Genomic DNA, 16,656 nt, shown 5'->3' with positions numbered 1-16,656 from the left:
TTTGAGATAATTCTGGCAAAGATGTAGCAGATGGATTAGAGGGAAGTTAGTAGTTAGAAGGCTACTGCACTAACCCAGGATCATAGTGAAGAATGTATTCAGAACCCTAACAGTTACCATCATGACTCAAAAGCAAAACAAACCCTAGAGTAAGTAGTATGTAAGAGATTTGGTGTCAGATATGCAGAAGGAGAAAATAAGTTTACACTGCTACTAGAGATGTCATAAGAATTACTTTAGCCTGTTGAATTTCTATCTTTAAGGATACTATTAAATGGATGGAAATACAACCCACACAACATTAACTCAGTCTTCATTAACAAGAGTTTGTCTATGAAGGGACACATTGGGCAGTGTAAGATATGACAGAATAATAATAATTTATAAATTATCAAGGGTTCATCTGGGATTGTGATAAGAGTTGTACAAACCCCCAATAAAATGATTTAACAAAAGTTTGTCTAATATCAGAAAGATCAGATCTAGCTAAAATTCTAGATTATTGCTGTTTGATCCTTCAATCAATTTTAAAACTTAAGATTTGCATGCAAATGATTAATTATCATGATATATTTAATTTTATAGTATATTAAGCACTTTAACAGATGCCTTTACCAACCTGCAGAGATTAGGAAATTGTAAACCGCTGAGGAAAATTTGGAGTTGAAGAACTTGAGACAAAAAACAAGGGGACAAGAGTTGAAAGTTCATGGTCTAGACTGAAGCTGTACAGGATCTCACTCATCTGTACAGGATGTAAATAAGCAAGACACAATTCCCACTCTCAAGTTCTCAGTCTGGAATGAGAAACTACACATTTACTTCCTCATATGTTAATACTATTAAAAGGGATACACATAGGTTAGGAAACGAGAAAAGGTGTTATAGGAAAAGGATGTAAGGCGGACAACAATCAAAAAAGCTAAATTGAAGAATGAAATTAGAATAAATATTAGACCCTTCTGCTTATCAAAAGATTTTGCCAGGGGTTTCAGGAGCACCATTCCGCATTCACATCATGTGGGAGGAGCAGGATTCATACACTGCCTATGCTGCTCCCTGGAGGCCCAGAGGCTCCTAGGAACCTGCCAGGGGTTGTCCATATTGGAACACAGTGTTTCTGCTGCCCTTGCTTCTAGGCATTGCTCCCTGCTGCCTGACCCCCAACATCCCAAGACACTGGAACAACATGGCTGTTGAGAGAAGATGTGCCCAGTGTCCTCATACTAATGAGAGAGAAAATAGAAGCCTTGTGAGTTAGGAATTAATAAATGATTTCAAGAATTTTTGAAGCAAACAAGTATGTGACATCTAAGGACTGAACCCTCCTGGCTCCACCAAATGCTAGAAGAATTAAGAAAGGGTCTTGCAAGTAAAACGGAGAGCACCCAAAACCCATCTACAGAATATCTGCTCAGATTGAGGCAATGACAGATCCACTCTAGCCACATGCAAGAGTCTCGATCAGCCTTACTAATAGCACAGACTATTGTAATCTTGATTATGGGCTCACATAACACCTGGCTAGTTGACCACCTGAAAGACTCCACCTGGGTGCATCTATCTCTTATTGGTCCCACGATAGAAATTTCTTCCCCGTCTTTTTGAATGCTGTTGGGTTTTTTTCCTTCTTATATATTAGTATTTTTGTCTTTATACTATTATGTTTTGACCCTTACCACCTTAGTGCAATTTTAGTCCTTTTTTCTGTTGGGTCTCCCAGCTGTGAAGCACAGGCGGAGTGAGTGCATAACAACAACAGCTATAAAGGGATACAGAGATTGTGGTGGTGGTGGTGAGATAGGGAGAGAAAGAGGATTTGGGGAGTCACTAATGAAGATGGGTACATGGAAGGAGCACTACAATGGATTATGATTGCATAAATCATCTTAAAGGTGATTTAACTATGCGGGGGTGCGGGGGGCGGGGTGTGTGCTGTGTGATAGGTAGGTTTATTGTCCCAACCTGGCCAAAAGGAAAATGTGGGATTACTCAGGTTGCAGTTTGATTGGAGGGCAAAGAGATAAATGGCTTGGCAAGGCCCACCCCCCTTTCTCTTGCTGTCCTGATCAGACCAGTGTGTGGCTACTTTAGCTAGTTCTCTGCCTCAACTTGTGAGTTACACTACCTGTGGGACAGACAGCCAACTGTATATCATGTCACTAGAGCTTGAGGTTCCTTTGAGACCTGCTTTGCCACACTGCTGGTGTGTACATCGCTTTAGCCTGGGGTTGGCGGATCCTGTCATCTTGCATTGATTTTGAATTTTCATCCAGGCCTGTTTCACTAATATCCTGAATGTTGGTGACCCGCCTTGCTATTTGCTGCCTGTGGGGCCGACCCTGCACGCATTGCCCAAGGGAAGACTCAGCTTTCTGTTTCCTTGACCTTGCCTGCTGCCACCCTCCCCACCCCAGCCCTCAGGAGTTCAACTGAGCCTTCTGTACTGCTGTGAGGACTAATTAACTGTTACATTCCTTTGTGCTGTTATTATATATATATATATATATATATATATATATATATATATATATATATATATATATATATATATATATATATATATATATAAGTGTCCTGGTTTTGTTTCTCTAGAGAACCCTGTCTAACACAATTGTATAACTCACTCCTGGTACCATAATGTGTTAGTCTGGGTTGACTAGAGAAAAAAAATCATAGACATTCATATGTGTGTAAGAGAGAACATTATATCAAAGAGTAATTGTACATTAACAAAACATTCCCAGCCCAGTCCAGATCAAGTCCACAAGTCTGATATTAGCCCATCTGTCTGATACTAATCTAAAAATTCCTCTTCAGATGCATGCAACACATGTAGTGATGCACAATGCAGGAAGAACACAGGTGGAAGGTCTTGTGGATCCAATGGCAGTGAAAGCCTCTCAGTGCTGATAAGGGTCTCCAAGTGGCTTCTGAAGCTCCAGGGCTTTCTGTAGCTCCGTGTATCTTGTCAACAGGATTGTCTCACAGGGAGCGTGTGTGTCTGTCTCTAGCAAACTATTCATCTCCTTAGCATCTCCAACTGAGGTCATCAAGCTGCGACTTGATTGACAGGCTAAACGCCACCCCTTTACTCCAATGTTGACAACAGATTGTGTAACTACCACAGTAAGGGATACTCTAAAACTAATGTGGAGGTAATTGTGAAATTTTCCTTGATTGAATTGAATGATTGAACTATTGAATTATATCATATATAAACTACGTAACAATAAAACTGTTGAAAGGAAAAAAAGAATCTTCTCCTAGAGCATTTTGCAAAGAGCATGACCCTACTGACACTATGAACTGAGACTCCTACACTCCAGGCAATATATATCTGACATCAGTAATGATCGCCTTTGTTCCACGTCCTCCACTAAATCCTGTGAATCTATGGAGGCTCCCTGTCAATGTTCTGCTATAACCACTGTTGAATGTTTTTCAGCAAATTTTACTTGTAAGTGATGTCAGTGATATTGTTCTATAATTTGAGCACTCTGTTGGGTCACTATCTTTGGAATGTTTACAAATATGAACCTCTTTCAGTCAGATGGCCAAGTAGCGGTCTCCTAAGTTATATCAACATATTTTATTTTCCATGTGACTCACAAATCAAACTTGCACATTTAAGAGGTGCTATTGTTGTATCAATTATGTTTGTATTTATGACTATTGATATATGGAATATGTATTGCAACAAGTGAAATCATAAACTCAAGATATTTGATGCCTTATAAAATATTGCTGAAGACACAAAAAGGAAATAATGCAAGAAAAGCTGAGAACATGGCCAACAAAATGCAAGCACCAGAGTGTGTACTGATTGATACTGGATAAGGAGCTGTGGGACAGAAACCGAGCTGTTAATCCCAAGATTGGTAGCTCAAGCCCACAAACTGTTCCAAGGGAAAACCATGAGATTGTCTGCTCTCTTAAAGATTTATAGTCTCAAAAACCCCTAAGGAGAAGTAGTACTCTACTTAACAGAGCTTCTTTGAGTCAGAATCGACAAAATGACAGGAGGTTTGGTTTTTGGTTAGAAATATATGATTATTTTCATTTTCATCGTATTTTCATTGGAGGAGTTAAGCTTTCCAAGATTCAGAAGTAAATTTAAATACATGTACAGATCTTACCAGTCTTTACTGGGATACTTACATCATTTAAGAAAAAAACTTGAAAACACAAATACTGCCCAAAATGGATTACCAAGCAAAAGCATTAGAAAGAAATGAGCAAACAGCAGAAGTGCCCAAGAAGTATTGAGTACCAGAAATCAATATCTTGTAGCCACACTTGAATCCACATGAGGACAAATGTGTCTGAAGTTCTTTCAAATAGATCACTTTTTAAATACATGTCTAATGAAGACTAGTTGAAGGAAGTCACGAAATTAGGAAATTAGTATAAGCATATCACTTAAATACAAACCTTTACTGAGAATTGAAACACTTTCATTCTTACATGAGAGCTAAGTTTAGATTGAGGAAAAGCAAAATTTACCCATGTAGTTCTACAGTAACCTAGCTTAGCACGAGGGGCTCCATTTTGTTTGAAACTGCCCTCAACTGCCTGCTAGCAACTAGACCCCCCTTCTCCCCTCCTCCCCCTCTCCTGACAGACCATGACTCTCTTTAGATGTCTCCGGACTCTGCTTGCCCCATTAGTAAGTAATGTACCGTATGTACTAGTGTATGTGCCGAGTTTTTCAGCACATTTTTCATGCAGTTTTTGTGGCAAAATTAGGTGCCTCAGCTGATATCCAGGTCGGCTTGTATTCGAGTGTATGCAGTAAACTATCAGGTTAAACCGTGAATAATTACACCTGCAGTTGTGCTGTTCCATGCACCCCGCCCCGCCCCGCCCTAAGCGCCCTCATACTCAACCAACTCTACACGAAGGTAACTGATTGAATATCCCTCCCCTTAAGCCAGGCTGCTTACTTTCAACTACAAAGATCTCATACTTTCTTTGTCCTTGGTGGAGAGTTTTCCAGGCTCTAGCCTACTCTCAAACCAGCTGTTAATACAGGTTTAGCTATTAATAAAGTGGTGTGGTTGATCTCACCTGGTACAACAGTTCTGTGCAATTCTATAATACAAGTTAAAACACAACACATATTTCTCAATGTTGAAATTGCTTTCTGTATATTCCCAACTTTCTTGATCACAACAGAAGGGTCCCTAGTCCCTAAAGAGACTCAAAAGACCTTCTCATTGAATGGACCCAAAGAGACTCAATTCATTATCCTTATTATGTATGAATGTAGGCATTGTTCAACAACCTAATCATATAGGAATTTAAGAGAAAAGAATAAAAAGAAATGTTTAATTATAACACAAGATGAAAGATTCATCTAAAATGATATATTTATTGTAATAAAAACTAAAAATGTATTGTAATAAAAATTTTTTAATTGTAAATATAAATTTTGTAATAAAAACCTTTTTACCAAAAGAGAACTGAGGTAATCATTTGGCAATGATCTATCAAAATGTATTTAAAAAAAGTCATTACTTCATCATGTAAAAGGCAAGTAATTCAATTTTAAAAATGGATAGAAGACACGAACGGTCACTTTATGAAAGATAATCAGGGAGCCAACAAACAGAGAAATGCTCGAGATCATTAGTAATTCGATGGGGCAAATCAAAGAGAATGAGGTATCATCTCCATCTCAATATTAATAATAAAGTTCAAAAAAACAAAACAGCAAATGCTGGCAAGGCTAAGAAGACTAGGACCCTCATACACTGCTGATGGGACTGTGAAGTGGTGTTATGGGAAGCAATACAGTACTTCCTATGAAGCACCTAACGAAGGTGAATCTAAAGGACAAAATGCTGAATGAAAAGTCACATAAGATGATATGAGAACACTATAATAAAAAGTCAAGAAGAGCTTCTTACACTAACAAATTCTTCAACAGCAGATCCAGTACCAACGTGAGGGTAGACACACATTCCTGTAGGTGAAGGGATGGTGTGGATGTCAGCAGAGAAGGAGGAAGGCAAGGAGGAATACGAAAGTTAAAGGCAGCATAGAGAAATACGAGGGTCATTTAAAAAGTCTGTGAAAAATTAATTATATTTTCCATAAACTTTTTGAAGATCCCTTATACTATTATATGTACCAGAGCAGTAATGATAACCCATGAGTGGATATATAGACAGATACACAAGCTGAACATGTACAGAAAGGAAAATGGGACTATAGCAATAAATACATACATACTCATGACAGAATATTTCTAACTATGCTGCAAATACATTCATAAATATAGCAGAGCATACAGGGGACAAAGTTAAGAAGACCTCTTAGTCCTAAGCAAACACATTGCAGGAATGAGACACTAGATGAACTAGTTCAGTACTGTAATCCCAAAGGGTACCAGATGGCATTACACAGTCCACAAAGGCATCATTCTATATCCTCTGTTGGGGAGTAATGCCTGGGGTATTAAAAGCTTATCAATTGTCACCTACGGGGCAATTATTGGTCCCACCTCATCTGAAGCAAAGAAGAGTGGAGAAAATCAAAGATGCATGGAAACAATTAGTCCAATGGATTAATGGACCTCAGTCTCAACAGCTTTGGTACCAGAACTAGATGGTATCTTGGCTACCACTACAGACTTAACTGAAAGGGATCACATTAGAAGGTCCTACAAAGAACAGGTGAAAAATATGGAACTAAACCTAAAATTGTTCACAGTTCTTAAGGGAGGGAGGGGAAAAATGAGGAGCTGATACCAAGGGCTCAAGTAAAAAGAAAATGTTTTGAGAATGATGATGGCAACAAATGTACAAATGTGTTCGACACAATGGATTATATGGATTGTGATGAGTTGTACGAGCCCCCAATAAAATCATTTTTTTTAAAAACCTTAAAATTGTAAAGATAGCGTTTGAGACTGGTGGAACCCTAAACTATGACTTACTCTTCTAGCCTAGAAATGAACTCACCCCGTTAGCTCCTTTTTTTCAGCTAAATAGGTCTACCAAGAGAAGAGCACCAGGGAGATAAGCACTCCTTAGAATAATCAGCCATTTGAGTTCACGGGGACAATATCTGCCCACTAACAAAGTTTAGAAGGCAGAAAAGAGGAGGAATAGAAAAAATAAAAACAAAGTGGAAGTGGGATAAGTCAAGCTACATTGTGGGATCGCAATCAATGACATGAAGCAAGATGTACATGAATTGCTAAAGAGAAAATTGGTTTGCTCTGTAAACCTTCACCCAATTCACAAAAAAGTTTTTAAAAGAACAACAGAATAAGAACGAATGAAGAATGAAGTCACAGGGGCCATAACAGTTTAAGGTTGCTGTGGAATCATGTTCTAATTATGTGGTGAAAAGGTAAGAGACAAAAATGAAGGTCCCCAAGCGCTAAGCTTTATTAAAGTGTTTCGCTCTTTTATTCAAGAAATGCCGTAAACTGTAGAAGAGTTTCAAGCAATCAATGGTGTAATCAGACCTGCATTTCTTCAATCTATCACTCTGGTTAGTTCATGGAGGATAAAAGTGAGGAGAAAACAGCAACAACAACAACAACAAAAAAGTAGGCTATTTGAAGTAACTCAAGCAAGAACGGGGTGATGCTGCTGCCCGGAGCAGAGCATGAATATGCTAAGTAGTCGGGATTTGGAACTGGCTGCACTTGATGAATGTGAGAGGGAGAGTCATGAATGACTTCTAAGTTTTTACCTTGGCTGTCTCCAGGGTGGGAGCTGGCAGTTTCCCAGCTCCTTTTTACCCTTGAGGTACTTTAGGTTTTTCATCGATTTGAAACATTTCTATTGTCCTCACACCCCAATTAAAACAATTAGTCAGCAGTAAATGTGAGGAGATGGGTTATCTGGAGAGTATGAAGTGAGTGCGTGTGTGCGCGCACACAGGACAACAAAGAGCCCAGGAGCATCAACATTTAAAGAGTGGGCAGAGAAAAGGGAAAGCATGAAAACGACACAGAATGAACAATCTGAGATTTATTAAAAAAAAAAACCCACAAAAAACAAGAGAAAAGACAAAGGAGCAATTTCATGGAGTGCTGGCTAGTACCACATAAAAGATGTACAGCAAAATATGGTGAGAAAAATGTCCACCACTAACACACCCAAGGCCTAGTGGGTTATGTGGTACAACTGCTTAGGGAGTTTACTATGTAATTTTAAATGATGAGTCTCCAGGAAGATCACACTAACAATATGCATGTTTTCAAATTTGACCAGAAAACACTTATTTGACCTAATACGCAATAGTTCCCGGAACACATAAGTTCTTTGGGACACTGTTCAGGAAACACTGATGAAAAAGATGACAACAAAAACATGCCTAGTCGAGGGCAAAAAGACAGAATAATGTTAAAAGTACTTCTCTGCTTATATAAACAACATTTAATCAGTCAAGGAAAATGCCCGGGGAAGGCTTCCCAGAGGAAGAGATGTTAGATACAGAAGTACAGAGGATAGTGATCAAGAAAGTTGGTGGTATACAGGACTTACAGTGGCCAAAAGATTAGTAATATCTTATTTCTGTATCTACTATCTATGGCTAAAGGTGGCGAAAGCTGAGGCTGGAGAGTCAGTCATTCAAGGTATAAAAATTGGTCAGTATTTGCCAGAAAGAAGCCTTAGTAGCTTTGAGCTGTGAGCCACAAGATCAACAGTTCAAAACCACCTGCTGGTCCTCTGGACAGAGATGGGGCTTTCTACTATTCCTTTACAGTCTTGGAAACCCACAGAGCAGTGCTACCCTTTCAGGTAGGGTCACTATGAGCGAGCATCAACTTGATGCCAGAAGAAACAAAAGATAAGTCAAGAATACGAGAAGGAAATAGAATGCGTGGCTCCATGCATGGCTTCCTCTTTGCCCTAGGACCAGAAAAACTGGATGGTGCCTTGCTCCCAATAGTGAACATTTTTGATCAAAGATTATATAAAAGAATCCTGATCAAAATGGGAAATATACAGAATTTCAAATTCTATGGAATCCAAGAGGCCATTGGGGGCTGGATGAACCTCTGAAACTATTGTCTTGAGATAATCTTTAAACTTACAGTGAAAATATCCCAAGGTCTTCTTAAATCTAAACAACAGGTTTAATTAATAGGTTAATTTGTAAAAGAATGTCTGCCTTGAACATTATGTTTTAATCTATCTACATAGGATTAAATTGACAACAGTAATTCACTATATGTTCTGACCCACAGTGACCCACACACAACAGAACAAAACACAGCCCCCTACTCCAAGTTCCCCTTTTTTCCGTAGAGTTGCCACCTGCAGCCAATGCCTTTGTATCCAAGTTCCCCCTTGTGCCATGCAATGCTGACATCCTGTCCCCCGTGTCTTGTTTTCTCCCTAGTATAACACCTCCCACTTTGAGCAGTCAGGTCTTTGGAGAATTAGTTCTAACTACCTCTTGACTGCCTCCTAATAAAGGGTTACTAACTTTAAAGTTGTGTGTAGGTTAATTGATCTCATTCTGGCACAACACAAGAGGGGAGTTGGTAAAAAATTTATGGAGCAGGGCAAGATATTGGGAAATATTGGCCTCTACCCTCCAGAGACAATGTTATAAAGTTCTTTTAGGGGTGCCAATAAGTGCCCAAAAGGCCTACCACTTCACCATAGGTCTCAGCCTGAAGTGCTCAGCTCTAGTTCAAGGGTCAGCAAACAGCGCCTCAAATAAGTGTCTGAAGGCATCCCATTTCACAAACCTGCCTCATGCCCCATAGTACTCACTTTTACTCGCTTTGTGGACTCTGTATACTCTGGCTCTTGGTATGATTGCTGGAATAATAACCAGTCATCATTTAATAATCAAGTTTTAACTCTTGTTGCCCCCTGCTGTTCTGATTCTTACAAAATCCCAAGCTTTCAATGGTTCTGCAGTCTTTGCAATGAATCCCATTTTTAACACCAACAGTAGAGTCACAAGAGTTAAAGCCCTCTGCCCCCAAATCAAACTCATTGCCATCGGAGTCAATTCAGACTTGTAGAGACCCTATAGGGTAGGGTTTCTGAAATTCTAACTCTACACAGGCATAGAGAGCTTTGTCTTTCTCCAAGAGGGGCAAATACTGTTGTATACATAATCTCATAATAGTGGTGTGAATTATAAAACAGATACTTAGAAAGACATGTAGTCTGAACAGGTGTGGGAGGGAGAGTGGAAGTTTACTGCCCAGTTGAATAATCTGTCAACTTGAGAGAAGGGGTAGAGTCTAGCCCGCCAATCAGGTCATAACCAATAAAGCCTCTGTGTGGGCATGGCCTTTTCCTGAGGATTCTGGAAACGCATGTCTTCCTCCCTAGAGGTGGGACACACTCTTTCTACAAGACATTCCTGTTGAGAAGCCACATTGAGCTACACTGATGGAGCCAGTGCCGAGGTGCTACCAATGCTGCTGGATCCACAAGACTTTCCACCCACTGGCCTGTGATCTTGCTGCATTTGATGTCATTCCATGTGTTGCCTGAGTCTGAAGAGGAATTTATAGACTGGTATTAGACGTATGGGCTAATAGTGGCTAATAACTATAACCTGAAGGTTTCAGGGATAACAACAAGAATGAGCAGGTGGCACTGTCGTGTTGGGAACATTCTTCAGTGCAATTTTCGTGGCCTTTTTCCTCTCAAATACCATTTTTTAGTGTTCTAAAAAGTCATAAATCCTCATGATCATCCTGTGTCCTTCTGTAAAATACATCATTTTTAGAACCCCTAAAAGCCGTCATCATGACCTTCTGTACTGATTTATTTGCCTTAACTTTAAATGGCCCAGCAGATGCCCTCAAAAGCCACTATTTTGATTGGGCCTTGTTTTATTTATTTTTTTGAAGGCACACTGAGACTAATACTAAAAGAACAAACATCTACTGATTAGAGACATGAGCACATTTTGTTTGGAATAAACCCAACAAATATGTGAACTGAAACCCCAATAGCAATAGCTTTTACTTAACCTTGTATATTGAAAACAAATTTTGGTCCCTACACCAAAAACCATAAAGTACAAAAGCACTTAATAGTACACATTTGAGTACAGAATTTTCATGGATGGAATTAAAACAGTCTCTGTAGACAATATTATTATAAAGCTGCTTTCATTAGCGGCTTGGGTTGCTAATGTACACATCCATCTGGTATCAAGTGAAGTAAAATAAACAAAATAAAGTTGCTTTCATGAGTTCCTAATATATTATGCACAGCCAGAGGAAATGTAAGCTTTCAGAACTAATATTTAATCGTTTCCCCTTTGCAAAGCAGTTAGTTGCTAGTTTTCTTGTTTTCTCTGACCTTAATCAAGTAAAACAGGGTTTACTCTATATTTAAAACAGAAAACCAACCCTAAATTTCCTGAAAGCATGAATTAAAATATGTAGTAACCCTATTATGTTAATCAAATCTAAATTAAAAAAACCCAGAGCTTATTCTTATATTGTATTGCTTTGTCTTAAGTTTTGAAAATGTAAGTTAACAAGAGAATTAATGCATTCTTCTCTAGTCTTAGATGGAAAAGATGTGCCTGTTACATCAAACTGGGGCCATCATCATCATCTCAGGTGCTTACCTTTGTTAGGGCCTAATGAGGTATACTGTTCAAATGACTACAAATTGAACTCACTAAAAAGGGAAAATGAAACGTTTCCATGAACACAAAAATCAAACTGTTATTAATGCCTAGGAAATGTCTAGACTCAGGACTAGTCTTAGCTAAATAATGAAATATTATCGACTATGCCTTGTTTTAAGGATTCTTGTGCACAGTGAGTTACGTATTGGGCTACAAACAGCAAGGTCAATGGTTCAAACCTACTAACTGCCCTATGGGAAAAAGCTAAAGCTACTTGCCCCTGTAAAGATTTATAGTCTTGGAAACCCTTTATACAATCACTGTGAGTCACAACTGACTTGATGGCAATGTTTTAAAAGAGAGTCCATATAAAGGAAATTATTTCAATGGTAGAATTCTTAACTGCATTTATATGAAAGTAAGAATTCTTAACTGCACTATAAAAGTGTGTGTTTGTTTTGAGTGTAGCACCAGTTCCAAAGCACCAGCAGCTCTGTGGGATAAAGATGAGGCTTTCTAACTCTAGTTTATAGTTAGTCTTGGAAACTTGCAGGGGCAGTTCTACCCTGTCCAAAGGGTCACTATGGACTCCCTAGCAGTGACTTAGGTTTGGTTTAAAGTCATTTTATCAATTCACTTGTGAAAGAATTAGAATTTTTCACTGCCTGAGTTGCAGTCCCACAATTGTATTCAGAGGAGATCTAAAAACAACTAAAAAATTTTAAACTGTATGAAAAAAAGTCTAATTTTGATATCGATTACACATATGAATACCTTTAGCTTTTATCCTTTTTAATAGGAAGCCTACCAAAGGGCTTCAAAAGTTTGTGGGAAATGGAACTAAAATGGACAATTTGGTAATGCATTAGTAATAATTCAACAAAACTAGAATTTGAAATGTTAGAATGCATTTTTGAGCCAACTGTCCTAAATGGTCTGCAATGAATAAGAGATACACTAACATGTTATATATTCTAAACCTTGAAGCCATAACTATTTCTACATATGGATGCTTCAAAAGAAATTTCACAAATAAAATGAATGAAATAGTATACAGCAGTGTGTTTCCCAAAGTGGAATGAGGGTGGGTGGGCTAGAACAACCCAGAAGAGCTGCAAAAGCAGATACCTACACCTTATCCTGGATGATGGACTAAAGTACAAAAGTTTTTCAGTGCCAAGAAGGTACAGAGTAAATTTTTTTTTCCTTCCTGAAAAGGGGATAGCAGGTCAAATAGGTTTGGAAGCATCTAATATACAGTAACTCTCATTGACATCAAGTCAAAAATGACCCTTTATGTTAAACAACATATGATCAAATAAATATTTACTGAATTTAAGCTATGGGACTTATTTATGCTGTTTTAAAATACATAAATGTTCTTAAACTTTTGAAAAGTATGAACTCATCTAAGAATATTCTTAGAAAAAAGTCAAAGAAAAAATTTTTGCAAACTACTTCAGGATAAACGAGCCCTTATAAGAACTCTTGATAAATAACCACACTTTGAGGTAAATCAATCACTTCAATCACTCCATCTGTTACTCAAACATATTAGTTAGTCTTATCCTAGCTTCAGAACACTCTGAAATGCCATTCAAAAGAAAGAAAACAGTTCAGTAATTGACAATTAATCTACTGATTTATTAGGATTCACACTTCAACTGTTAAAATTAGTAATAAATTGGTTGCAACTTTTGGACAAATCATTAAAAATCTCATTCATTTTCTAATGCAAATATAAGTAAAGTATTAAGACTGCTGAGTAGGTTTAAAGAGGTCATTAGCAGAAGGACAAAGTGAAATAATTTTATTATCACTGGTGAAAGTAAGAAGGACAAGGGGTCAGTATCACTGACTAGGAGTCGAAAACACTGCGTGTTCACAGCCTGCTGTGCACCGACCATATAGCCTCAAACATCTGCTTTTGAAAGAACCCACCCACTGGCAGAACTTTTTAAAACCTGAAATTGCTTATTTAGAGCAACAGCTCTAAAACATTCTATAATGCAATTGTCAAAAAAAAAAATCCAGAGCAATATCAAATGACAATTTTTATTTCATTTTTTTGAAGAAAAAAAGTTATTTATTTTAACCTCAGTGATACTGAGTCATTTCAGGAGTAAATACAGTGCTTCCATAACTATATTCTCTGGAAGAGTATTGTGCTGTATTTTTTTAATAAATCATTTTATTGGGGCTCTTACAACTCTTATCACAATCCATACATACATCAATTGAGTAAAGCACCCTTATACATTAGTTGCCCTATCATTCTCAGAATTCGCCTTCCACTTGGGTTCCTGGTATTTCATTTTTAAAAGGTTCCATAACAATAGCCTTTTTATAAACAGTCAGAAAAGGAAATGGCATTTAAAATCCTATGTATCAATACAAGGGTTATTCTTTTTTCCCCTCTCCCACTTACACCTAAAGGGCAGACTAAAATACAGCCAAAAGGTCCTTTGGCATTTATGGGACTTTGTTTCCTGATTTGTGTATAAAAGAAAAATCACTGCCACGCAGCTGATTTTGACTCACACTCAACCCCTACATAAATTTCTGGACTAAATCTTTACAATAGCAGACAGGTTCCTCTTGCTCCTGCAAAGGGCTTGAACCACAAACTGCCTGACAAGTAGCCCAATGGCTAACCCACAGCTCCTTTTAATTTTGCACAGTGGTAAGTGAAATTATCTATGTATTTGCTAGTACAAAACAAAATGTTTTTATAACTTTAAATGTACGCATGAGGTCTTAAAGGAGCCAAAGCTGTGTTAAGCAGAGCCCTATCTAAAAGAGGTGTCTCATGTTTTAGAACATTAAGCGTAAAAAGAAGAGATGGCAATACGCTCAACCTCATAGCTCTCCAGAAAAATGTTCATTTATTCCATATGCCCTCTCAAAAACTATTTGCTGTTTTTGTATTTCGTGTCCTAAAGCAAGCCGAGTTCACTATAACCTTATGAATAAAAAGGATTTTACAATCTCTTCCAAATATCACATGATTTGGAATGAAGCATCTGTTGTAATATAAACCAAACAAGCAGACAGCAAAACAACCTTCCAAAGTCAAGAGGTGTTTCCTGATCACAGTCTCCGGATTTTTTGCAAAATCCTGAGACTGTCATCTGCCTTTATAAAATCCAGTCCTTCGTTGCCCCGTTAGTTTATAGATTTTATGAAGAACTTGACAAAGGAAACGGCTACTTTTTACAAGATACTTCTCTCCCCAAACTGATGGATTCGCAACTGATTCAACCAGCAATATTTTAAAAGGCTAACTACAATAAAAGGATCCAAGGACTTGAATTTTGATTCCTTTTCCATCAAAAGTCAAAGAGATGACATTTAGTAAGTCTCTAAGTTTGACAGTTAACAAAAATGACGCTATAAAATTATTATACGTGTTCTGGGCTTCCGAAATCGTAGCACACTGTACTATTATCTCCTGATGTGTCAAAAGAAAGCTGTCATTTATTTCGATCCAAGTCGGCAAGAGTTCAGTGGTGGCCTACTGAAATATTTGGTACTGTGCCAGCAGTTGGGGAGGGCTCCGATAAAATAAGAACAGAAGCAGAAGAAAGGGAACCATTCCTGCACTCTTCTTAGGAAAGGGAGACGCACACCTTACCCGCGCACCCTTTCTACTCCAGGACGCAAAATTAAAGGATGCCACCAAGCCGGCGGGTGAAGAAACGGAGAAGTCTCAGCATAAAAGAAGTACCGGTGCGTTGCCCCGCTCGCCGCCCCCCCACCCCCCGTGCTAGGTCCCCTGCGGTGCCCCACGGCACACTGCATAAAGTTTATTGTGATGCCAACTGCTTCTAAAAAAGCGACCTCTCCTCCCGGCCTCACTCAGCCCGCCTTCTTTTCAAAGTCTTTCGCTGCCACTCAGTTTCGTTTCGCCTGAGGCACAAGGGGGCTACTGCTCTCGGAAAGGAGCCCGCGTTTCTCCAGGGCCCGAGGGCCACTGTCACCCTTGGACTCGGGAAGTCGGCAGAGGGAACCCACCCTCGGACCGTGGGCAGGGCCCTCCCTGCCAGCAGGTCCCCGCGCCCGGGGCTCGGGCGAGCGCGCGAATGGACCGCGGGGCCGCGCGGGGCGGCCGCGCCCAAGGCCACACCGTTAGCAGCATATGGGAGGGCAGCTCCAGCCGCGGCCGCTCCGGAGCCCGGTCACTGGCCGGGGCCCGGCGGCGCGGTGGGACCACGCACTGCCCAGGGCCGCGGGGCCGCGAGAGCGGGCAGCGATGTGTCCCCGCGGCGGGCGGCACGTGGGCAGCGAGGCGCGGGGCCTGCAGAGGCGGCCGGACGAAGGAGGCAGGTGCGGAAGGCGAGCGGCGTCCCCGAGAGGACAGGCCCTGGAGGCCGCAGGCCAGCAAGGGGCAGGAAAAACCTCCGAGTGGCGGCGAGAGGGCGTCGGGGACCCGAGGCGCCGGCATCGCCTGCTGGGCGGCGGACCGTGGGGCCGCCGGCGCGGGAGGCCGAGAGCGTCGGATGCGGGCCCCGAGGGGCGCTCGCCGGGGCGCACCCCCAGCTTACCGTGCCTCCGTCCTTAATGATGATCTTCTTAGCCAGCATGATACTGCGGTTCGCGGCCCGTTTTTTCTTCTTCCCCTGGGTCATTTTACCATCCTCGACTCCGGGCGTTGCTGCAGCCACTCCCGGGGCGGCCGGCCCCAGCGGCGAGTCCCGTCCCGCCGCTACTGCCGGGCCAAGCCGCTGCGGGCGCCCGCCGCCATCTTGAGGGCCCGGCCTGCCTCGGGCGGCGCGTCACATCGTGCGATCGGCCGCCCCGCCCGCGTGACGCCGCCCCGCCTTCGCCGCCCAGCCCACGTGACGCCGCCCCGCCCACGTGACGCCGCCCCGCCCACGTGACGCCGCCCCGCCCACGTGACGCCGCCCCGCCCACGTGACGCCGCCCCGCCCACGTGACGCCGCCCCGCCCACGTGACGCCGCCCCGCGGGACCTTAGGCCTGGAGGGCGGTGCACGAGCTCCCCGTGCTGCTGCCGGGCGTCCCGGGAGCGCGGTGCTTTCCATGCTGACAGCCGTGGGAGGCAAGTACCCTT

The 16,656-nt window shown here is 41.0% G+C and overlaps 1 protein-coding gene across 1 annotated transcript in view; it reads right to left on the bottom strand.

Annotated features, from left to right (window-relative positions):
- The window catches only part of SLC71A1 (solute carrier family 71 member 1), a 49,638-nt gene extending 33,274 nt beyond the window's left edge, over positions 1 to 16,364 (bottom strand). The window contains exon 1 of the mRNA XM_075558794.1: positions 16,128 to 16,364. Coding sequence (XP_075414909.1) covers positions 16,128 to 16,211 — 84 coding nt within the window. The 5' untranslated portion in view covers positions 16,212 to 16,364. The remainder of the gene's footprint in view (positions 1 to 16,127) is intronic.
- Between the last annotated feature and the right edge of the window lie 292 nt (positions 16,365 to 16,656).

Source organism: Tenrec ecaudatus, chromosome 1 (assembly GCF_050624435.1).
Source record: "Tenrec ecaudatus isolate mTenEca1 chromosome 1, mTenEca1.hap1, whole genome shotgun sequence".
NCBI lineage: Eukaryota > Metazoa > Chordata > Mammalia > Afrosoricida > Tenrecidae > Tenrec > Tenrec ecaudatus.
The sequence above is the reverse complement of the archived record's forward strand: the minus strand, read 5'-3'. Positions and strand labels throughout refer to the sequence as shown.